This window comes from Salmo salar, chromosome ssa11 (genome assembly GCF_905237065.1).
Source record: "Salmo salar chromosome ssa11, Ssal_v3.1, whole genome shotgun sequence".
Lineage (NCBI taxonomy): Eukaryota > Metazoa > Chordata > Actinopteri > Salmoniformes > Salmonidae > Salmo > Salmo salar.
In genome coordinates this window covers 17,178,007-17,202,985 of record NC_059452.1, presented here as the reverse complement: position 1 = coordinate 17,202,985, position 24,979 = coordinate 17,178,007, and the positions used below count along the sequence as shown (strand labels likewise).

At 42.0% G+C, this 24,979-nt stretch overlaps 1 protein-coding gene across 4 annotated transcripts; it reads right to left on the bottom strand.

Annotated features, from left to right (window-relative positions):
- Nucleotides 1-205: 205 nt before the first annotated feature.
- LOC106562180 (uncharacterized) lies at nt 206-4,423 on the bottom strand. Of its 4 annotated transcripts, none has more exons than XM_014126876.2 (13): nt 4,177-4,423; nt 4,017-4,070; nt 3,492-3,803; nt 3,145-3,243; nt 2,628-2,652; nt 2,487-2,536; nt 2,340-2,355; nt 1,982-2,040; nt 1,853-1,877; nt 1,661-1,698; nt 1,547-1,571; nt 1,370-1,422; nt 206-937 (listed from the first exon to the last, which is right to left on the bottom strand). In XM_014126876.2, the coding sequence occupies exons 1-13, from the start codon at nt 4,208-4,210 to the stop codon at nt 840-842; spliced, it is 888 nt and encodes a 295-aa protein (XP_013982351.2). In that variant the 5' UTR covers nt 4,211-4,423; the 3' UTR covers nt 206-839. The 4 variants fall into 4 exon arrangements, with proteins under 4 accessions (XP_013982351.2, XP_013982352.2, XP_013982353.2 ...); XM_014126877.2 differs by having other exon boundaries at nt 1,547-1,568; XM_014126878.2 differs by having other exon boundaries at nt 1,982-2,037.
- Between the last annotated feature and the right edge of the window lie 20,556 nt (nt 4,424-24,979).

Here is a 24,979-nt window from a genome sequence, read left to right as displayed (position 1 = left end):
CACTGATGAGTTGAGGGATGAGCGTCAGGTAGGAGTGAAACCATCTGGTGTGTGACATGGGTCTATGATGACGATGCCTTGTGAGAGTGACAGCAAATGGAAAATGCTGGAAGGAAAAAATCAATCTCGTCTGCCTAGCCCCTGGGTCATGGTGTGTGTGGAGAAATGGTAATATGCTGCAGACAGCCTCCCACTCTTTCCCTCCTCTCCCCTTCTCCTCCCCTCTTCCCCTCTGCTGGGAGGCATGATGATGGTGGCTGGTCTATTACTAAGCTCTGTCTCCCTCTCCCATTAGACTGAGCTTTCTATAGAACCACTGTAACCACATTAGCCTGCCACATATTCTCCTTTGTCCACATCTCTTTCTCTATGTATGTCTCGGTCTTGTCTTATCATTCATTTGTGTGTCTTAATTCACATTTCCATGTTGGCATAACAAACCTGTGGAAAACATTGGCTAACACTTTGTTTGAATTTATATAGCTTTTATTCAAGCCTGGTTTGTTTTTATTGAATAAAAGGTGAAATAATGTCATCTACATCTTCGCTAGGCTCAAAGATGGCACCCAGACTGCAGACTGCATCAAACGCAGAGTAATATGTTCAAAACCAAAGCAGTATTTCAAAAAACACATCTTGGCATACACCTAGGTGTACAGTATTAATATCCCCAGACTTCTATGACCAAAAGGGGAGATAAACCACATGTTCTGTCATGTCATTTCGCATGTCATATACTACTGTATATCACTACTGTATATCACTACTGTATATCACTACTGTATAGCACTACTGTATTTGTAATGGAACAGTATACAGTATCATGGTGTCCTCTCTGTTTATGTTTTCATCGGCAGACTGTAAACGGGGTCCTGTTTTTCTTTCTCCTTCTTTGTTTTGGTCACTTTGGCATAGATGGCAGTTTCACCCTGCTGTGCTGTTTTTTTTCACAGAGGGGAGAGGTTGCTAGATTTAGTCAAACATGCTGGATACTGTATGTAGAGAAAGTTAACTGAGTGTTCTGAGAATGAAGTGTCTGTGGAAAACCAAGTCGCTACAGTTAAGTGTATCTTTATATAAATATAGCTGCGTCAGGGCACTGTGGTTTGAATTGTGTGGGACTTAAGTTGTGCTGTGAGTCTTTGCTCACGTTGCCTTCCTCTGTCTGCAGGCCTGTTGATCTCTGAGTGCATGTGGCAAAACCATCCACAACCTGTGTAGTATGTGGTTACGTGTGATGCTCAGGGGTGCCTCTACGTCAGTATAACAGACAACAGATAAAAATAGGTATGATGTGAACCTACCTTTGTAACCCATCAGACAGTACATGCACCTATACTATTCTACTTGTTTCTTTTTTAGTACCCACCTCTAGTTATTACACTGTACAGTGCCTCAGCTCCTGTAGGATCAGTTGGACAGCTACAGAAACAGAAAATGAACTTCAAACTCAGAAATGTAAATATGTAATTAGAGAAATATCAACAATACGCCTCATAAATGTCCCTGATACTGAAGGAAATGTAAAAGCAGGATTCAGACTTACTGATGAACAACCGATCCCATGCCTGCTGGGAATAAAATAGAGATCAGTTCTATGTATTGTAAAGGTTAAGGGACTCCAGAAAAGAGAGGAACAACTATGAGATTGCATACATACCTGACACACCTTGTGAACCCAAGGGCTCAGGATTCTTTCTGTTTAAGGGAAATATTACATATATAATTTGGCATATATCATTGATCATTTATGCATCTTGAGTGTGGGAAATGCGCTTTACAAATTAAATATTATTATTATTATTTGTGTCATATCTTTAGAAATAATGTGGAAGTTACTAAAATGTCTTACCGTAGTCTCCCTGACGATTTCAGCCCTGTATTAGAATTGTTTTGTTAATAGTCAGATACAGTATATCATAAACCAAGGGCTTTCTCTGCTAGGTTATTATTAATAATGTAATGATTAGACAAACTGTACCTCTCCAGTCACCTATCATAGAATAGGGTCCTTCATCACCATCAAATGGGACCTCACTACTGAACAGACAAGACATTGACACCATTGTAAACAACTTACAGAAGCCATGGAAAAGGGATATCATCTTAGACTATGAAAGGTTATTGTATGAAAAGTACTCTTAAAAAATGCATACTAAACCTATATGGTCACTTCATTGTTTCATCAAAGATACTGCATATCAGATATTTTCTTTACCAAAATAGGGAAACTAACCCTTAGTTAGTTACACACTTTTATGAAAACTGTATCATCTCAATAGTATGGTGAGATAGCATAATTGCCCATTTTAAAAAAATGGTGCTGAAGAGAAACTTACATTACACCAGCTGCGACTAGAACATCCAGCATATGAAAATCAAAGACAGAAAACATACATTATGACTTAGTACTTAAAGAACTTAAGAAAAGGAGCAATATGTGATGCAAAATATGCAATGTAAAAATATGAACTGGTATACTGAACCTGGCACAGCTGAGATTAGACTGTATGTTAGATCCGCATCCTGATTCTCACTAAGGGAAGAATAAAAATATTTTTGCCCTGTCTCAACAACGTGGACATTGTCAAGTAGTATTTTGTTTTTGTTTGGTAGGTTTTCTATACCTTGGTTGATGGTCAATGTGTATCACTGTAACAGAAAGCAACAGTAAGGAATGACTAAAATGCATAGACACTTAGTTTAACATCAAGCGTTTGTTCACTTTCCCCCACCATGTCACATAGCTAGACATGGTGATTGTAAGGCCGGGATTCAAATATCCGCGTTAGATCTGCATTATAGCTTGATTGATATTTAAAGCGGATTTCCGATTGAGCCGTCATCTGCAGTGTTTTGTGAATGCGAACTGCTAGTGGGCTAATCTACAGTTAAAATATATAAACAAATATCTTGCTAAACTTGACTGTTTACAGATTAGTTAATCAAAATTCCAAATTCCACATTGCTTGTTTGACATTTTAAGGGAATTTCCGATTGAGCCGTCATCTGCAGCATTTTGTGAATGCGATCTCCGCAAACGTCGGTGAAAATGCCTTTTAAAGCTGAATTTTCGGCTGTCCAGCGCGATGTGTTAAGAATTGATTCCTGGCCTAAACCAAACAGACTGTCAACGTCACTTACTTTGTTTCAGGATTCCCCAGTTCCTCCACAGTAACAGCAGTACAGACAGCGTCAGAAACAGGAGGACCAAGGCTGCTGCCAGTCCTGCTCTTCCTTGTCCCACATTATCTAGTCCCTCTGTGAAGAACATTGATATATTAGACTCTGGTGTACAGTAAACGCTGGTGTTTAACTTGTTGCTGAGTCAGAGTACGTAGCCTTTCATTGCAAAGCAATATTATTGGCTGAAAATGTGACTGAATTACAAATATTCAAACTGCACTGCAACAAATTGACAAATATACCATATGGATAGCAATCTTATCATTACAAACATACATTATACACAAATATTGAAAGAATCTTACCTTTCTGTTCTCCATCAACCTGAAAAAACACTAAATTCTCCCCTGTTGAGTTCACCTGACTGGGTACAAGTTTATCTCTGGCGTACACACAGCTGTAGTTGCCTGAGTCTTTTCTTGTAACATCCTTTATGGTGAAAATAGCGTCATCTACAAGTTTCTGCAGCAGCGCAATTCTTATCCCAACTCCATTCTTGCAAAGGTAAAAATTAAACTTGTCCTCAGGTTCTCTGATGCCAGTAGTGCTACATTTAAAAGTGACGTTTACCCCTTCAGTCACACTAGATGGTCCAAAGATCTTTGCTGGGTAGATCTCTGCTTAAAAACAAATACCAATAAGGGGTGAACCCTTCACTTTCTTTTTGAAAATGTGACTTAAGTGGAAGTTAGGGTTTCCCTTAAGTGTAAGTGTGTGTATTATTAAGAAAGAATTTCTGTTTTAAAAGTATATACTGTATTTTATACACTGATGTATTAAATATTTCCAAAACACTAATCACTACAAAAAAATATACAGAAATACTTTACTTTTGTGTTCAGATGTTGCATCTTCATCACATTTGACAAGGATGGATGCTGTGGCTGCATGGACAAATGAATACACTTAGGGAAAGTATTTTGTTCAGTAAATGAACATGAATATTTCTTTGAAAATGTTTGTATTACTTGAAAAGTAGAACATACTCACAGATCACAAGCCATAGGAGTCCTAATGCTGCCATGGTGTTGGCTGAGACTTCAGTGGTGTGGAGTGACGGTTTCAGCGAAATGCATTGTTGACGTACCTTACCTATTCAGACTAATGATGGTAACCACACATTGTACGAATCAAAACCCGGAACATAGGTCTGTTTGGTGCGTTTTCTCAAATACTTTGGACATTTAAGCATACTTTCGTAACAAAGCCATTTCGTCATTACAGTGTCACATGTAATGGCCGGGTACATGTGGCCGGGTACATGGTCGGGTACATGAGCTATCATTGAAATCATCAGCAACATGTAGAACTTTATATCAGATGTGTTTATTTATTAAATATCACATTTTTAGTAACATTTACAGGCTTTCCTTACAGAACTGCTAGTGGACTAATCTACAGTTACAATATATAAACAAATATCTTGCTAAACTTGACTGTTTACAGATTGGTTTATAATAATTCCAAATTCTACATTCCAAACAGTATACCAATTTGGCAAATTAAGGGGTTCAATATGATTCAATTCTCAGTTTATATACTTTATTGAACATTCTATCTTTCACCCATCCTACCAGAGGTCCAATTGATTGTGACTGCAACCATTTGGTACGTTATGTATCCCACTGTAGAAGTAACAGTTTTAAATACATAACCCTTTATAGGTTCACACTAAAATGTGAACCTATAACATCTGCTTGTCGAACATCTCATTCCAAAATCATTGGCATTAACATGGAGTTGGTCCCCCCTTTGCTGCTATAACAGCCTCCATTCTTCTGGGAAGGCTATCCACTAGATTTTCGAACATTGCTGCGGGGACTTGCTTCCATTCAGCCAGAAGAGCATTAGTGAGGTCGGGCACTGATGTTGGGCGATTAGGCCTGGCTTCAATTCATCCCAAAATGTTCCAATTCATCCCAAAGGTGTTCGATGGAGTTGAGGTCAGGGCTCTGTACAAGCCAGTCATGTTCTTCCACAACGATCTAAAAAACATTTCTGTATGGACCTCGCTTTGTGCACGGGGGCAGTGTCATGCTGAAACTGGAAAGGACCGTCCCCAAACTGTTGCCACAAAGTTGGAAGCACAGAATCGTCTACAATGTCATTTATGCTGTAGTGCTATGATTTCCCTTCACTGGAACTAAGGGGCCTAGCCCATCCCATGAAAAACAGCCCCAGACCATTATTCCTCCACCAAACTTTACAATTGGCACTATGCATTTGGGCATCCGCCAAACCCAGAAAAGTCCGTCGGACTGCCAGATGGTGAAGCTTGATTCATCACTCCAGAGAACACGTTTCCACTGCTCCAGAGTCTAATGGCAGGGCAGGAATTTGATGAACTGACTTGTTGGAAAGGTGGCATCCTATGACGGTGCCACGTTGAAAGTTACTGAGCTCTTCAGTAAGGCCATTCTACTGCCAATGTATGTCTATGGAGATTACATGGCTGTGTGCTCGATTTTATACACATCTCAGAAACGAGTGTGGCTGAAATAGCTGAATCCACTAATTTGAAGGGGTCTCCACATACTTTTGTATATATAGTGTAGTTCTCAATAATTACGTTTTTTCTGTCAGTGCATTACTACTGTTTGTCTTCCAGAAAGAGAAAGAGACATCATGATTAGCCTACTTTTCAGTAACTAACAGTCACTACAGTCAGTAGAAGTATGACCACAGTAACTGAACATATCAATCAGATTTAGTGTTGCAAAGGGAGGGTATATTACTGAAAACCTTCTAATTTTACCATTAAACTACCAGAATGTTGGTATCTTTTAAGGATTTTATGTAATCTATCACAAGACATCTAGTGGCCCTTTTGGGTACTTCAGATTATCACAGCTGTCTGTAATAATCTCTGGACCTCCCTGTGGAATTATCATATGAACAAATTAAATAAGATGTAAAGAAATTCATGACAAAGCTGTAAAACACTATCTTAAATATAAACCATCATCTTAGTGAATACCATTGTTTTTTTTCATTAATTAAGCTATTTTCTCTTGAATAGTATGGTCTATCTACTAGAAACTCATGGACAATATGAACACAGATATAATAAATTAATATTATAAATTATTTTATTGTCAGAGTTACGATAGATTGCCATAGATTTTCTGTTAATTACCAAAATTACTGAAGATTCCTGTAACCTTGGTAAATTACCTGAAGTTTTGCAACCCTAATCGGATTACATTGACCATTTGCACACGTGGCTCCCTCCACGAGAGCAACTGTTCCTTGATTTTAACTGGCGGCTTTATTCTGTAGTTTTAGTCAGAATTATCACCTTCTGTGAGAACTATAAAGTCAATGAAAATACAGTTAAGCACACTCTTAAAACTTTCTTGTCTTACGAGTGACTTATTAGCTGGATATAACTCTGAAGGGCTTGCATATGTAACGGGCGTCGTAAGGAGTAAACCAAGGCGCAGCGGGTTGAGTGCTCATTTTAACATTTATTGAACACATACACAAAAAACAAGAAAACGAACGAACACTAGACAGTTTTGCAGGCTAACCCTAGCAGTGCAAAAACAACTTCCCACAAAGGGACAAGTGAAAACAGGCTACCTAAGTATGACTCTCAATCAGCAACAACGATGTAGAGCTGTTCCTGATTGAGAGCCATACCAGGCCAACAAAGAAATACACAACATAGACAGAGCATAGAAATACGAAATAAAGAACATAACCCAAAAACCCCGGAATACTCTAACCAAACACCCCTCTTACATAAATACATATACTAACAAACCCCGAACCACATAAAACAAATACCCCCTGCCACGTCCTGACCAAACTATAATAACAAATAACCCCTTTACTAGTCAGGACGTGACAGCATACATAAACAGTTTAGCCGGAGCTATAACAGTAGCAGATTAACCTGTTGGGGTTAGGGGGCAGTATTTGCACGGTCGGATAAAAAACGTACCCGATTTAATCTGGTTATTACTACTGCACAGAAACTAGAATATGCATATAATTATTGGCTTTGGATAGAAAACACCCTAAAGTTTCTAAAGCTGTTTGAATGGTGTCTGTGAGTATAACAGAACTCATATGGCAGGCAAAAACCTGAGAAGATTCCTTACAGGAAGTGACCTGTCTGACAAGTTCTTGTTCTTCTTTGCTCTCTTTAATGAAAACTGAGGATCTTTGCTGTAACATGACACTTCCTACGGCTCCCATAGGCTCTCAGAAGGCGGGAAAAAGCTGAATGATGTAATTCCAGCCACTGGCTGAAAAACATTAGCGCTTTTGGTAAGTGCTCTATCAGAGGACAATGGGACTGAGACACGTGCACGAGTCGACCCCATGTTTTTATTTTTCTCTCTTTGAACCTAAACACGCTTTCCCGGTCAGAATATTATCGCTTTTTTACGAGAAAAATGGCATAAAAATTGATTTTAAACAGCGGTTGACATGCTTCGAAGTACGGTAATGGAATATTTAGAATTTTTTTGTCACGAAATGCGTCGTGCGCGTCACCCTTCTTTACCATTCGGATAGTGTCTTGAACGCACAAACAAAACAGAGGATATTTGAACATAACTATGGATTATTTTGAACCAAACCAACATTTGTTATTGAAGTAGAAGTCCTGGGAGTGCATTCTGACGAAGAACAGCAAAGGTAATAACATTTTTCTTATAGTAAATCTGACTTTGGTGAGGGCTAAACTTGGTGGGTGTCTAAATAGCTAGCCCTGTGATGCTGGGCTATCTACTTAGAATATTGCAAAATGTGCTTTCACCGAAAAGCTATTTTAAAATCGGACATAGCGAGTGCATAGAGGAGTTCGGTATCTATAATTCTTAAAATAATTGTTATGTTTTTTGTCAACGTTTATCGTGAGTAATTTAGTAAATTCACCGGAAGTATGCTAGTTCTGAACGTCACATGCTAATGTAAAAAGCTGGTTTTTGATATAAATATGAACTTGATTGAACAAAACATGCATGTATTGTATAACATAATGTCCTAGGGTTGTCATCTGATGAAGATCATCAAAGGTTAGTGCTGCATTTAGCTGTGGTTTGGGTTTATGTGACATTATATGCTAGCTTGAAAAATGGTTGTCTGATTATTTCTGGCTGGGTACTCTGCTGACATAATCTAATGTTTTGCTTTTGTTGTAAAGCCTTTTTGAAATCGGACAGTGTGGTTAGATTAACGAGAGTCTTATCTTTAAAATGGTGGAAAATAGTCATATGTTTGAAAAATGTAAGTTTTTGCATTTTTGAGGAATTTGAATAACGCGCCATGGGATTACACTGGCTGTTGAGTAGGTGGGACGCAAGCGTCCCACCTAGCCCATAGAGGTTAAGACACTTTGTATCGTGCGGATTTGCCTTTCCCAAACACCACCCATGTGACTTGAAGATGGGGGGTTCATGATAAACTCACATCCAAGTTCCTTCAGTCGTTCTTGATCCATTTCTTTCAGGGCGTCCACAAACTTGCGTCTTGCGCCAATGAAGTCGCTGCCTTAATCACACCTGATTTGACGAGCATTACCACGTATGACAATGAATGACCGCAGGGCATTGATAAAGGCATCGGTGGTTAATAAGTCATCAAGCATTTCAATGTGAACTGCTCGAGAGCCCATGTAAGTGAGTGGGAGCCCATAACGGTTTAACTCTCTTCTTCCGTCCTTGGTGTTGAAGGTCCAAAGCAGTCCATCCCGCAGTATGTGAAGGGAAGCGTGGTCTCCATGTGTTCCTTCGGAAGATCTGCCATCCTTTGCTCTTCTGTACATCTTCTGAATTTCCTGCATTTCACACATTTGTAGATGTGAGAGGAAACAGCATTGCTGCATCCAATGATCCATATACCATTGGATCGCAGCTCATTGATCGTCATTCCACGTCATTGGTGTCATACTCTTTCATAATAGTGCTTGATGAGCAGCACTGACAAGTAGCTATCTCTTGGCAGGATTGCAGGATGCTTCACATGGGAATGAAGAGTTGCATGAGCCAAGTCACCTCCCACCCTGAGGATACCTTGCTCATCCAGAAATGGACTCAATTTATGCAACTTGCTTGCTTTATCTTTGGTCTTGATGTTTTTCTGGTGCCTAAGGTTGTGTATCTCATGGGAGAAGGCTGTTTCTTGAACCATCTTTATAATGGTGAGCTCTGCCTCTCTCCTTTCTTCTATGCTTGTAGCTTCACTGGACCTCAGTTTTAAGCCCATGGTTTCCTTGACATGTCGTTTGAGCCTGGCAATAGCTTTCACCACTCTAGCCCAGTTGGAGAACTTGTGAAGGTGATCTAGTAACGATCTTTCTTCCTTTGCCTGGGTATCATGGATCAGGGATTTCTGCAGCTCTGGGTCATTGTCTGAGATCTCTCCCACCTTGACTTGTCCTTTGGGAAGTTCTTCCTGCCAAAGAAAGTCTGGACCTGTGAACCAGTTGGAAGCCATGAGCTGTTCTGATGTGAGATCTCTGGAAGCATGATCCGCAGGATTCTCTTCAGAGGTAACATATCTCCATTGTTCGGGATCTGTGCTTTGCCTAATGCGTTGAATACGGTTAGCTACAAAGATGTGGAATCTTCTGGCTTCATTGTTGATGTAGCCAATAACTACCTTTGAGTCTGTCCAGAAGTATTCCTGTATCTCTAGCTCCTTTTTGAGCATGTCACTTGTTCGAACAGCTACCACCGCTGCTGAAAGTCCCAGTCGTGGTATGGTCATAACCTTGGAAGGGGCGACTCTCGACTTCCCCATAATTAGGGAGCAATGAACTTCTCCTGCTGTGCTGATTGTTCTGAGGTATGAGCACTCCATAACCTGAGATACTAGCGTCGGAGAAGTGATGGAGCTCATAACTCTGCACTTCCTTGAAACTTGATGGCAAGTAGCCTCGTTGGATCCTTACTTCAGACAAGTTTTGTAGACCTTGGAGCCAGAATTCCCACTGGGAACGTAGGTCATCTGGAAGGGGGTCATCCCAGTCATATCTTGTCACACACATCTGTTGCAAGATCTGCTTCCCTGCCAGGACAAAGGGTGCCACAAACCCAAGCGGATCATATACAGAGGCTACTGTAGACAAAACTCCTCTTCTGTGAGTGGGCGCTCCTTGACAACTACCCTAAACTGGAACTCATCTGATGCAACACACCACAGTACACCAAGCGCTCTCTCCATGTGTGGTTCACCCAGAACCATATCCTGGTCTTTGGCACCCTCAGCACGTTCTTCCTTGGGAATTGCGGCTATAACTTCCTTTCTGTTAGAGATAAACTTGTGCAACCAAAGTTTGCCGATGCTGCAAAGCTCCCTTGCTTCTTTCACCATCTGGGCCTCTACGTCACACATAATTGCGACTGGATCCTTACGAAAATGGCAAATGACACCCAGTAATGTGTTTGTCAACTCTGGACCGGTAAGGAGATGGTCATTCAAGGACATCACTCGAAACTTCACTGAGCAGTCAAAGACGACTCATATCTTCCCAGGCTTTTGTGGGTGATAAACCCCATGGTGTGGGATGTACCATGCTGGATGCTTGTTCAATTCCTCCTCAGCATCTCCACAAGCTATGGTCTCTTCCATGAATGCTGTGTAGTCCTTGTAGTACTGCTTGTCTCTCCTTCGCCTCCTTTCCAGGCACTTGAGATGGTGAACTGCACGTCTTATTGTTCAGCAGGTTGGGTCTTTCTTCCTTAAACGGCAGCGGCATCTCGTAATGTCCATTGTCCTTGCGTCTGATGCCCACTTTCATTTTGTCAGGAACCGGATATCCTCTTGAGATATGAGCTCCTCTTCTGCAGCTCTCTCGTTGAAGTCGGATTCAAGCGTCTTGATAATGTCCAGTGCTGTGATTACCTCTCTTACATGTGTTCTACAAACATAGTGTACTTGATTTGCGAGGTTGGAAGAAGATTGAAGACTTGGCATCACCTGTCTAACAATAACCTGATGACTCACTTCAATAGTGTCGCCATAGTCGATACATGGGTTTCCATAGCCGACTATGCTCCAGCCAAGGTCTGTTCTCTCAGCAAAAGGCTGATTTCTCTTACCAGACACAATTTCTCTTGGATGGAGCACCTAGGAGCAGTTGTAGCCAATTAAGAGACCGACATCACAGCTCTGTTGAGGAGCAATCTCCTCTAAAATGTGTTCAAGAGGAGACCATGCTCTTGCAGTCTGTGGAGTAGGAATATGATCTCTTTTTGCAGGAATAAACTCTTTCGTGTAGGTCGTTGGCAGAGGGGTTTTCTTCTCCAAGTAAAACCCTCTAACCTGCAAACCAGACAGTTTCTGGCAGGGCACGATGGTATTCCTTGAAGCCATTATAGAGAGTTTCAGTTGTACTGGCTCCTTCCTAGTATTGAGAGCTTTTGTTGTCTCTTCAAGTATAAAAGTGATATTGCTCTGGGTGTCAAGAAGAACATACATGAGAACTTCACGATCTGGCTCACCTGTGGTTGACACCCATGCTGGAATGATTGTAGAGGTGTGAGTGTTGTTAATGTCCCTTACGACTCTGTTAGATATGGCCTCACATGACGCCCTTGTCCCCTTATCTTGTGGTGGCTCTGTCTTCCTATCCCTTGACCTTTCTTTAGTACGATCTTCGTGCAGGCAAGATGGATGCCTCCTCTGACACGTGTCACATGTGTTCCTGTTTTCACAATCTTTCGAACGATGCCCAGGCCTTAAACAGCCGAAGCACAATTTATTCTCTTGAACAAACTTCTGTCACTCTGCGGTGGGCTTATCCATGAACTTCCAACATTTGTGGAGACTGTGACCTGACTTCTCACAGAAGACACAACTAGTAACAGTATCTTTCTCATCAGAGTTAGTTGCTAATACCCTTGCTCCGGGGCTTTGAATCCTTGGCGTTTTAGGTTTTCCATCTTCACTTGGTTTCAAAGCATGAAGGGATGTTACAGGATTGCAAGCGATCTTGGCTTCTCTCATGAGAAACTTCACAAACTGACTGAAGCTAGGAAAGGTCTCAGTTTCTTCTAAGATGTCTGTGACCTTTCTATTCCATCTTGAAGTTAGCCAATCTGGAAGTTTAGCGAGGATATTTTGGTTTTCTTTACAGTCATTAAGCACCTCCAGGCCCTTATTCTGAGACATAGCAGCATCACAGCTGCAAAGAAAGTCTACAAGGTCCAAGACTGTACTTGGATCCTATCTTAGGCCATCCATTGAGTTTATCTCTGAAGGACTTGACAATGAGGAATTTGTTTCCGTACCTTTCTTCAACAATGGTCCACGCAGCATGGTATCGTGACTCTGTTCCTAACAGAAAGTAACTTTCGATGGCTTTCTTGGCAGGCCCACCGACATATTTTCTTAAGTAGTATATCTTCTCAGTTGCTGGTATGTTCTTCCTGTCTATCAGAGTCTGAAAAGAGACCTTCCAGTCAGTGAACGAGAGTGGTTCTCCATTGAATGTTACTGGTTCTGGTATGGGGAGGCGGCTTTCACTGATGGACTCCGCTAGTCACCTGACCATGGTCTTGGTGCCATCTTCTTGTTGTGTGCTTGTCACAACATGTTGTGGTGAGAGACTATGAAATGAGCCACTTCTGTGCATGACTTCTTTCACAGATTTGCAGTTAGAGAGTAGTTCTCTCTTCTTGTCCTCTGAGTTTTCATCTTGCTCATGCGCTTGCATCCACGCCTTGGCAGCATTTAGTTTCTTGAGCACTTCTAGGGGCTCGAGCTCTCTACGCTTGTCTTCTAGTGTCGTTTGCCTGGCAGCATTTTCTACCTCTAACTTGACTCACAGCCTAGCTTCTTCTAAGCTACGTTTCACAGCCTCAGCTTCTTGCTCCGCTGTCCTCTTCTTATTTTCATCTTCGAGTCTCTGAAGCTCTTCTAGTTGGTGTTCTTGCTTGACCATTACTTCTAAAGCTGCTTGGTTAGCAGCAACTTCCGCCACAGCCTCTTGTCTCTTGACAGATGACACGCTTGAGCGTCTGGAGGTGACCTTTGAGTTGCTTTGAGACTGGGAGGAAGCACTTGAGTGCTGATAGTTGAGACTTGACTTATGTGAGAGTTTGGACATGCACAAGGAATTGCTGTCATTCCAGCGCAGCTCTATCTGGTTATTTTGACCTTCTTCCCTGCCTTTTAAATGACACCTTACTGTCTTGATAATCGACCTTGTAACTGCTTCCCAAGTATAAACTCTGCGGCGAATATCATTGTCGGGAATGTCGATTTGACGCAAATTTACATAGGCAAGTTTAAGATCTGTAGAGGTATGGCTGATCTTGTTTAAGAGGTCTTGTAGTAGGTCTTCAGAGCAACAGCCTGTCAGTGACAGTTTTGCATCCTTTACCAGAGCCTTCCACTTCTCATAGCTGACCCTGAAACGATGTTCAAGCTGTCTCCACCTTTCGTCACGCAGTTCTCTGCCCTTTTCAGTTAACTCGTGAGAACTATAAAGTAAATGAAAATACAGTTAAGCTCACTCTTACAACTTTCTTGTCTTATGAGTGACTTATTAGCTGGATATGACTCTGAAGTGCTTACATACATAAACAATGAGCTATAACAGTATCAGATTAAACACATGAATAAAGGAAAAATTCCTCATTGGCTGCTTATTACAGAAGGGAGGAAATCAAAACTTCAAACTTATTATTCCTGGCATGAATTCACACTTTATCGTTCATTATTATAACGTTACCATCCTAACATACACACTTCAACCTTTACAAACTACACCCGAAGACATGAAAATTTAGCTAACACAGCGCAGGACTGCCTTCACTCCAAAGGTGTGTAGCAACGATAATAATCCCTGTTACAACAGTTCTTAGCCATGTAGTTCCGCTTGTCTTATCATTTCCCCCGCATAGCGAACACGTAAACAATTCAAACAAAAAAACAACGACATAGATTTACAGGTTAATTGTCAGTTACAGCACATCCAACTCCAACCTTGTCCGAGCTTCTTGTGATGCCAGTAGTTTTACATTTCAAATCTACATTCCCCCTTTCAGTCACATTAATGGTCCATAGAGCTTTGCGGGGTAGATCTCTGCATAAAACAAAAGGGGCGAACCCTAAATTTGACTTAAGTGGAAGTAAAAATGTTCCCCTAAGTGTAAATTGATTTTAGCGTCTGAAGAAAAAATACTCAACCACACAACAAACGGACAAATACTGAATGTGCACAGCAATCCACTCACCATTCATTCTAATTATTAAACATACACAAACATTAACAAAAGCTTACTTTCAATAATGAGTGAAAATTGATAGGGGTACACACAGTGCTTGGAGGGGAAACATTCAATGTGCCAGTGGATGAGCTGGCACATGAGACGTGGCTTCAGTTCATGTCAGGAGAAAGTTGACAATGATAGTGGAGTAGTCATCACCTCTTAATCAGGGAACAGGAGGGGACTTAGCTATAAATACAAATAGCAGATACATTCCATTACAGCTGCACATTCATAGGTTTGGACAACGAGTTTCTCTATGGACTTATACTCAGACATCTCAAACTTCATAAAGTCAAACACAGACTGTGCATCTCACTTACCTGACACGTCAAAGTATCCCAAGAAATGTTACTGAATAAAGCCTTGAGTACAATTTTTTTTAATTTTAAATGCATGAAATAAAAATGAAATGTATGTATTCACTACTGTAAGTCGCTCTGGATAACTGACATCTGAAGATAACTGACATCTGCAAGTAGACTGGTGGCACCATAGGTCCCAGAGTGGTGGGGCAATTTTTACTCCCCTGGGGCCTGGAGTTTTTCCTTATATGTTAACCTAACTAGGAAAACTCTGGGCCCTATAAGGTATGACAGGGATTAATCAGTTGTAAAAAGGTTTTATATGGGCTATTATGGGACCAGTTTTTCCAAAACAGGTCACATGGTTTTAAAAAACGCCTGAAAAATACTCCTGCCCCTGGGGGTAAGGAAACCCTGTCAAACTGCAGCTACCTTATATTTGTTCATATTAATTATATTTAGACTAGATTAGGAGGGGGATTTCTTCTACTCAAACACATAGACAACAACTGAAAGACAATAGAACTCACAGGGCTGAGCTTGCTTTATGCATGTTTGCATCATGCAGGCATATGCAACTGTAGGCCTTACAAAAAATGTACTGTCATCACTATTGTGTGGATTCATTAATTCCACTTAATAATGTTGGATTAAAAACGTATATAGGCAGCCTAGCCAGCCTAATTTTGAAAATAAACTAAATTTGATCACATTCACATTTTCTCCTGGCACACAAATGGACTATAAATACATAACGTTACCAATTAGTTTATCCTGACCAGATGGACAGGGCACATAGGCTGTATGCAGCTGATCTTATTAGTAACCTACAGTTGATCAGACTGAAAAATGGTCTAGTTTTCATCCCTTACAGCATGTCAGAATTTGATTTATAAAAAAACAAATATTTTTCTCTCCCCAATTTCGTGGTATCCAATTGGTAGTTACAGTCTTGTCTCATTGCTGCAACTCCAGTACGGACTCGGGAGAGGGGAAGGTTGAGAGCCGTGTGTCCTCCAAAACACAACCCAACCAAGCCGCACTGCTTCTTGACACGATGCCCACTTAACCCGGAAGCCAACCGCACCGATGTGTCAGAGGAAACACAGTACACCTGGCGACCGTGTCAGCGTGCACTGCGTCCGGCCCGCCACAGGAGTCGCTAGGGCGCGATGGAACAAGGATATCCCTACCGGCCAAACCCTCCCCTAACCTGGACGACGCTGGGGAAATTGTGCACCGCCCCATGGGTCTCCCAGTCGCGGCCAACTGCGACAAAGCCTGCACTCGAACCCAGAATCTCTAGTGGCACAACTAGTACTGCGATGCATTGCCTTAGACCACTGCGCATGTCAGATTTCTAATGTTTAGGTGTAGCCTATGCTGGTGCAACATTTATATCATGATTTTTTGCTTGTGTCTGTCTGGAGTGAATATGTGTTATCATAATTTCGAAATAAATACCGGAGGAAAGTGGAAAGCCAACTTGAGCACACCTGAAAAATGTGCTGCGTCAACAGCTTTCTTGAATCTTTTAATGGATGATGCAATGGAAGCTATCAAATCATTCAGAATTGTTTTCGACATCCCAGAATAGACAGTCGAAACTTTGATATGTTCAGTAAGTAAAGCATCGTAACGTGCAATTACCTCCGCAAGCTCCTTGTCTTTGCCCTTGTCAGCAGAACTTTCCCTCTAGTCATGTCCTCTAAAAGCAAAATTCTTGCATGCACAAAAACGCAGCGGTGTTGATAAGCCGCTTGAGAACATCCCTGTTTCTTCTTACTTTCTCGTTGTGTTCCACAGTTTGAATACGCAGATCTTCGTCCTAATCGATGCAGCTTTTTCACAAAAGCTTGAATCTGATGTGGGCATTTATATACTTCCTGCTTTTGTTTTGCCGTTTAGCTGAACGATCGATGTTCTTCTGGTCACTGTAACCACCTTTCGACCAAGGCCCAGACTTTCCAAAAAGCAGGCAAGGCCAGCAATATAGGCGGCTTTATGAAAGGCTCCCTGTTAACCAGCTGTAGAAGCATTGGAGTCAACACGGGCCAGCATCCCTGTGGAACGCTTTCAACACCTTGAAGAGTCCATTCCCCCAATGAATTGAGGTTGTTCTGAGGGCAAAGGGAGGTGCAACTCAATATTAGGAAGGTGTTCCTAATGTTCTGTACACTCAGTGTACTTTTGACCAGGGCCCATAGGGCTATATAGGGGATAGGGTGTCATCTGGGTCACAGAGTTCCAGACATCTTTAAAGTCTCCTCCTGTAGTGGAGTCATCCCAGTCCTCTCTCTCTCCCTCTCTCTTCTACATATCCTCATCCTTGCTTTCAGTGTATTTTTACATGAGAATTGAAAATGAACAAGAACAGAGAGGGGAGGAAGAGCGGGAAGAAGAGGAGGGAGAGGGAGCCATAACAACAGAGTTGTCGCGACTTCCGCCGAAGTCGGTTCCTCTCCTTGTTCGGGCGGCGCTCGGCGTCGCCGGTCTTCTAGCCATCATCGATCCACTTTTCATTTTCCATTTGTTTTGTCTTGTCTTCCCACACACCTGGTTTCAATTCCCTCATTACATGTTGTGCATTTAACCCTCTGTTCCCCACATGTCCTTGTCCGGAATTGTTTGTTGTAAGTGCTTGTGCACGTTATGCTGGTGTGTGACTGGTTTTGTACCCATTTGATTTATTGTTCTGTTAACGGTGGTTTTTATTACTGCACCGTTGTAAATCAGTTTTGCTCTCCTGCGCCTGACTTCTCTGCCACCAGTACGCACCCCTTACAAGAGTGGAAGGTGAGGGGAAGCAGAGAGGACTGGGTGAAGAGGGTGATGGACAGAACCCGGGACAGCCGGTTAGGGGTGTGTGCCAATTTTATGGCCACCAGGAAGGGGTCTCTCTGGGGCTGGGGCAGAAGTAGATGGGGGAGGTAGTGAGACAGGAACTTTTGATACCAGTTGGTATTGAAGGCCCTCACCTTTTCATCCTTCTTCATGAAACTGTTCTCATGCAGAGGTCGACCCTCGCATTTAACCTCTCTAGGGTAGGTGGCACCAAATCGTCCCACCTACGCAACAGCCAGTCTAATCCCGTGGCGCGATATTCAAATACCTTAGAAATGCTATTACTTCAATTTCTCAAACATATGACTATTTTACACCATTTTAAAGACAAGACTCTCCTTTATCTAACCACACTGTCCGATTTCAAAAAGGCTTTACAACGAAAGCAAAACATTAGATTATGTCAGCAGAGTACCCAGCCAGAAATAATCAGACACCCATTTTTCAAGCTAGCATATAATGTCACATAAATGTCACATAAACCCAAACCACAGCTAAACTAGCATACCCCCCGCAAACTTCTGGGGAATTTACTAACAATTTACTAAATTACTCACGATAAACGTTCACAAAAAGCATAACAATTATTTTAAGAATTATAGATACAGAACTCCTCTATGCACTCGATATGTCCGATTTTAAAATAGCTTTTTGGTGAAAGCACATTTTGCAATATTCTAAGTACATAGCCCAGCCATCACGGGCTAGCTATTTAGACACCCAGCAAGTTTAGCCTTCACCAAATCAGATTTACTATAACAAAAATGTTATTACCTTTGCTGTTCTTCGTCAGAATGCACTCCCAGGACTTCTACTTCAATAACAAATGTTGGTTTGGTCCCAAATAATCCATCGTTATATCCAAACAGCGGGGTTTTGTTCGTGCGTTCAAGAAGCTATCCGAAATGGTAAATCAGGGTTACGAGCATGGCGCATTTCGTGACAAAAAAATTCTAAATATTCCATTACCGTACTTCGAAGCATGTCAACCGCTGTTTAAAATCAATTTTTATGCAATTTATCTCGTAAAAAAGCAATAATATTCCGACCGGGAATCTGCGTTTCGGTAAATAGAGGAAAAAAAAGAAAGACGGGGGCGACCAGTGCACGCGCCTAAGCCCACTGTCCCCTGATCGGCCACTTGACAAAGGCGATAATGTGTTTCAGCCTGGGGCTGGAATGACGACATTCAGCTTTTTCCCGGGCTCTGAGAGCCTATGGGAGCCGTGGGAAGTGTCACGTTACCGCAGAGATCCTTTGTTTTGGAAAGAGATGTCAAAGAAAGCCAATAAATGGTCAGACAGGCCACTTCCTGTAAAGGAATCTCTCAGGTTTTTGCCTGCCATATGAGTTCTGTTATACTCACAGACACCATTCAAACAGTTTTAGAAACTTTAGGGTGTTTTCTATCCATATCTAATAAGTATATGCATATTCTAGTTACTGGGTAGGAGTAGTAACCAGATTAAATCGGGTACGTTTTTTATCCGGCCGTGTAAATACTGCCCCCTAGCCCTAAGAGGTTAATTCGCACCTTTTCCGTGTACCCCAGAGAATGAAAGGGGTTCTTCGACAAAAAGTCCACAACAATTTTGGCAGCATTGGCCATTTTACTGGGGGAGAAAACTGCAACTCGTGCTGGTACTGTATCTAGCTACTGAAGTAAGCAAGGCAAATTTAAATAAATTGCACTGACTGGACACAAAAATAAAGTTCTAAAACCAAGAAAACAATTTATAATATACCTCCTCCATCTCCTGTAATTTGAAGTGAATAATATTCCCCCCCAAAAATGCTCAACTATCACTTATAACTCATAATCTCTATCCAACAATGTCACCAAGCTTCTCAACACATAGATCCCCCATAATGCTAAGCGGCACAATCCCAATACAACTCACTAGGTTCACCCCACCTGTCACCCCTCCTGTCTCAGCCTCCAGTATTTATTCTGCAATAGTTTATGTGTCGAGGGGCTGGGATCAGTCTGTTATATCTGGAATATTTATCCTGTCTTATCCTGTGTCCTGTGTGAATTTAGGTATGCTCCCTCTAACACTCTCTCTCTTTCTCTCTTTTCTCTCTTCTCTCGGAGAACCTGAGCACTAGAACCATGCCTCAGGACTACCTGGCCTGATGACTCCTTGCTGTCCCCAGTCCACCTGCTGCTGCTCCAGATTCAACTGTTCTGCCTGCGGCTATGGAACTCTGACCTGTTCACCGGACGTGCTACCTTGTTCCAGACCTGCTGTTTTCGACTCTCTCTACTGCACCTGAAGTCTCTAACTCTGAATGATCGGCTATGAAAAGCCAACTGACTTTTACTCCTGAGGTGCTGACCTGTGGCACCCCCTACAACCACTGTGATTATTGTTATTTGACCCTGCTGGTCATCTATGAACGGTTGAACATCTTGGCCATGTATTGTTATAATCTCCACCTGGCACAGCCAGAAGAGGACTTGCCAACCCTCAGAGCCTGGTTCCTCTCTAGGTTTCTTCCTAGGTTCGGCCTTTCTAGGGAGTTTTCCTCGCCACCGTGCTTCTACATCTGCATTGCTTGCTGTTTGGGGTTTTAGGCTGAGTTTCTGTATTGCACTTTGTGACATCGGCTGATGTAAAAAGGGCTTTATAAATACATTTGATTGATTGATTGATGGTTCATTCTCTGATCCTAAGTCTATGATTGGATGGACAACATGTCAGTTCATACTGCAAAAGCTTTGATTGGTTGGAGGACATCCTCCAGAAGTGGTCATAATTACAGTGTATATCTATGGAAGGGGGTCAGTCCTACGAGCCTCCTAGGTTTTGTATTGAAGTCAATGTAGCCAGAGGAGGGTGGAAGCTAGCTGTAGCCAGAGGAGGGTGGAAGCTAGCTGGAAGCTAGCTGGTGTAGCTAGCTGAAGCTAGCTACACCATGGTTCTACCCTAGAAAGTGCTGTTGAAGTTACAGTAGACCTTCATTGCAAAACAGTGTATTTTTATTTGGTTACATATGAATATATTTAATCTAGTTTTATCTAAAAAGGATAACCTTTTTAATGTTTCACTATTTTTATTTTTATGAAATTTCACTGAGGAGGATGGTCCTCCCCTTCCTCCTCTGAGGAGCCTCCTCTGGTCAAAACAAAAGCTTACTAGGTATTGTTTCATCATGCAGACAACGCAGTCTAGCCTACTAGCCTATTGATAGCTAAATACAGTACAGTACAGTATTAGCTGGTAGCCTATTTATATTTGCCACACCCTGATCTGTTTCACCTGTCCTTGTTATTATCTCCACCCCCTCCACGTGTCGCTTGTTTTCCTAGTGTATTTATCGCTGTGTTTCCTGTCTCTCTGTGCCAGATCGTCTTGTATGTTTCAAGTCAACCAGCATTTTTTTCTTTACTCCTGTCTTTGCTATTCTCCTATTTCTAGTCCTCCCGGTTTTGACCCTTGCCTGTTCGGACTCTGTACCCACCTGCCTGACCATTCTGCCTGCCTTGACCTCGAGCCTTTCTGCCACTCTGTACCTCCGGGACTCTGAACTGGTCATTCTCTTGCCTACTCCGTTTTGGATTATTAAACCTATTAACCTCCAACCATCTGCCTCCTGTGTCTGCATCTGGGTCTCGCCTTGTGTCATGATAATATTATACATTGAAACTTGGACTCCACGCTGTCAGGGCTATCCGTCTCATCACTCTGAGGCTCATCAGTGTTCACAGAATGGGGGTTGCTTTCATGAGCCCTGCTTGATCTCTGGCAGTCATTAGCTTGGTTTTCTGGGAGAGGAGGCCCCAATGCCCCAATAAGGGTGTACTCTCACTAGAAGAACCAAAGACTTTTATAACTAACCCAAGATCGACGACAGCCTGTCGTTTCCAATTGGAACAAGTGAGTCATAGTGGGCAGAACAAGCAAGGAGGGTGGCAGAACCAAGCACGAGCCAGCGAGATCCTATTGGCACCTATTCTTTGAAATGTGCGTGTGCAGTATCTCAACTCGCCCTTGCACACCTTCTAAACAATGCCATTTCATTTTTACTTTGGCAAAGGGTTAAATCTATTAAACGTAGTCCACTCTCTGTCGAGATTGGGACACTGCTGGTGTTAGCTTCTGCATAAAAATAGGCCTACTAGCTTCCAGCTGCGATGGTGTTTCATCAGTTGAGAACGAGGTGGTAGCTTTGCAACTGTGGTTATCTTTGTTAATTTGGCACGAGCTTGATCAGATTTTTTTATCAAAGCTTTTTTGCTGCATTTTTGTACACCACTTGGCAGTGGCAAGTATTCATGTATGCCAAGGGAAGCCAGGCTTCCCCAAAAAATTTGTCAAGAATTTGTTTTATAAAAATGTATTTCATCTCTCGGTGTTTCATCAATTTCCTTGAATTCGCAGGAGTCTGAATGTATCTCACCGGAGAAGCATCTGAGCGAACGAAACAGCACCCCTCTGTCTCAGTATGTGTAGAGTATCTATCTCACTGCAAGGGAAGCCAGCGAGCACTTGGCATCCCTTGATAAAAAATAATAGCAAATCAGCATTGAGTTAAACTGAGTGAATGGTGCTGGCACATCAATAAAAAAAATGTAAAGGAAAGATAGTTTGGATTTGGCTTCAGACCAATCACATCAGAAGCCAAACGTCATTGACAGAAAAAATAAACATGAATTGTTGCATCTCGTTGTGTCGTTGTCCTCCGATGGCTAGCTAGCTAGATAAAATCCTCCCTTTCCTAAATTAAACATGGATGGCGATAAGGATTTGGACTTGTGGTTTTACTTAATTCTCCGTACTGACCAATGATTTAAACGGTGAACCAACCATAAATTCATACATTGTGCCCTTGGCCTGAGAGGATAGAAGTTCAACATGTAGCTACAGTAGATGTAGTATGCTAATTTTAACTAGCTGGACTGGCGATTTGTTGCCCATGAAAGGAAGTTAGGCTAGCGAGCAAGCATTTTAGTCAGGTGGCCAAGGACAACTAAAACTAAAAGCAAGGACTGTATGACAGAGTCAAAGACCGTTTAGGTAACATGAAAGAGGCGGATGGCATTGGCGTTTCTCTACATGTAGGGTGAGACAACATGTTTGGGTTCCCAGGTAATTTTACCCACGCACCGCAACTGCCACTTGGTCTTATCTTTTGTTTATCACTCTCCATCTGAGTACGACCTGCTTCACGTTAAAAAAAATTACTTGACACCCAATAGGTGAGGAGGCCGAGGCCTGACGACGCCGGTGCCGCTGAGAAATTGGCTAATTCGAGGCATGAAAACTATATTGCCTGTCTGACTCACCTACTACCACATAGACTGGACAACACAAACACTACTCTTGCTACATGTGGAAATGGAAAAGGAGGATTACTGTCAAAATTATTCATTTAAAAAAGTAATAGAATTTAGACCGAGGTGTGAGATGACTGGCGCATGGGCCCCCAGAGCTCGTGGGCCCCCTGTCTTACGGGGTCTTCCGAGGTTTCCCCTACGCCAGTGGTCACACCCTTATGTTGAAGAGGAGTGCCATTAATGAAGACAGTCTGGTACATACAGGCCCATAAAGTTATCAAATTAAATCATCAGAAACATGTAGAACTTTATATCAAATTTGTTTATTTGATAAATATCACATTTACTATAGAATGTGCAGGTTTTCCTTGCAGAACTGCTCGTGGACTAATCTACAATTACAACATGTAAACAAATATCTTATGTTACAAAGCTGTTCATTTTACTCCAAAGAACAATTACTATATTTTGATTAACTTCACTGTTAACAGATTTGTTTATTAAAATTCCATATGCCACATTCCAAACATTAAACCAATTTGGCAAATTACAAGTTCAATACAGTTGATATGATTAAATTCTCAGTTTGTATAGTTTACTGAACATTTCACCTATCACCCATCCTACCAGTCAGAGATTCAACTGACTGTGTGTGCAACCATTTGGTTCTTTATGTATCCCAATGTAGAAGTAACAGTTTTAAATACATAGCCATTTATAGTTTCAATTACAACTGTTCCATATGTGGTAAGTACAGTTAAACATGTATTTTATATGGTATATCCACACATTACTCAATAAAAAATATTTATCTGTCAGTGCATTACAGTCAGTAGAAGTATGACCACAACAGCTGAATTTATCAATCGGATTACATAGACCAGTCTCACATGTTCAACTCCATATGCTTCCCCAACTTCTTTTCCCCTCTCTGGCCCCTCTGTAAAGACCATTGATATATTAGACTCTGGTGTTTCACTTGATGCTGTATCAGAGTGTTGTCTTGTGTCAGATTGTTTCACTTCTATGTGACGCTTGTCAATCAATCAATCTGTTTTGTAGGATGTGGAACTCTTATTCAAATTCAAATATTGCGCATCCACCATTCAAATAATGATATCATACACTGCTCAAAAAAATAAAGGGAACACTAAAATTACACATCCTAGATCTGAATGAATGAAATAATCTTATTAAATACTTTTTCTTTACATAGTTGAATGTGCTGACAACAAAATCACACAAAATTAATCAATGGAAATCCAATTCATCAACCCATGGAGGTCTGGATTTGGAGTCACACTCAAAATTAAAGTGGAAAACCACACTACAGGCTGATCCAACTTTGATGTAATGTCCTTAAAACAAGTCAAAATGAGGCTCAGTAGTGTGTGTGGCCTCCACGTGCCTGTATGACCTCCCTACAACGCCTGGGCATGCTCCTGATGAGGTGGTGGATGGTCTCCTGAGGGATCTCCTCCCAGACCTGGACTAAAGCATCCGCCAACTCCTGGACAGTCTGTGGTGCAACGTGGCGTTGGTGGATGGAGCGAGACATGATGTCCCAGATGTGCTTAATTGGATTCAGGTCTGGGGAACGGGCGGGCCAGTCCATTGCATCAATGCCTTCCTCTTGCAGGAACTGCTGACACACTCCAGCCACATGAGGTCTAGCATTGTCTTGCATTAGGAGGAACCCAGGGCCAACCGCACCAGCATATGGTCTCACAAGGGGTCTGAGGATCTCATCTCGGTACCTAATGGCAGTCAGGCTACCTCTGGCGAGCACATGGAGGGCTGTGCGGCCCCCCAAAGAAATGCCACCCCACACCATGACTGACCCACCGCCAAACCGGTCATGCTGGAGGATGTTGCAGGCAGCAGAACGTTCTCCCCGGCATCTCCAGACTCTGTCACATCTGTCACATGTGCTCAGTGTGAACCTGCTTTCATCTGTGAAGAGCACAGGGCGCCAGTGGCGAATTTGCCAATCTTGGTGTTCTCTGGCAAATGCCAAACGTCCTGCACGGTGTTGGGCTGTAAGCACGACCCCCACCTGTGGACGTCGGGCCCTCATACCACCCTCATGGAGTCTGTTTCTGACCGTTTGAGCAGACACATGCACATTTGTGGCC

What these genes read in the sequence shown, in the direction of transcription:
- LOC106562180 (XM_014126876.2), bottom strand. Translation starts at nt 4,210, where the DNA reads ATGGCAGCATTAGGACTCCTATGGCTTGTGATCT. An exon ending in TATGATAGGTGACTGGAGAG is followed by an intron (nt 1,878 to 1,981) that starts GTACAGTTTGTC and finishes ATTCTAATACAG; the next exon opens with GGCTGAAATCGTCAGGGAGA. An exon ending in ATGGGATCGGTTGTTCATCA is followed by an intron (nt 1,423 to 1,546) that starts GTAAGTCTGAAT and finishes CTGTTTCTGTAG; the next exon opens with CTGTCCAACTGATCCTACAG.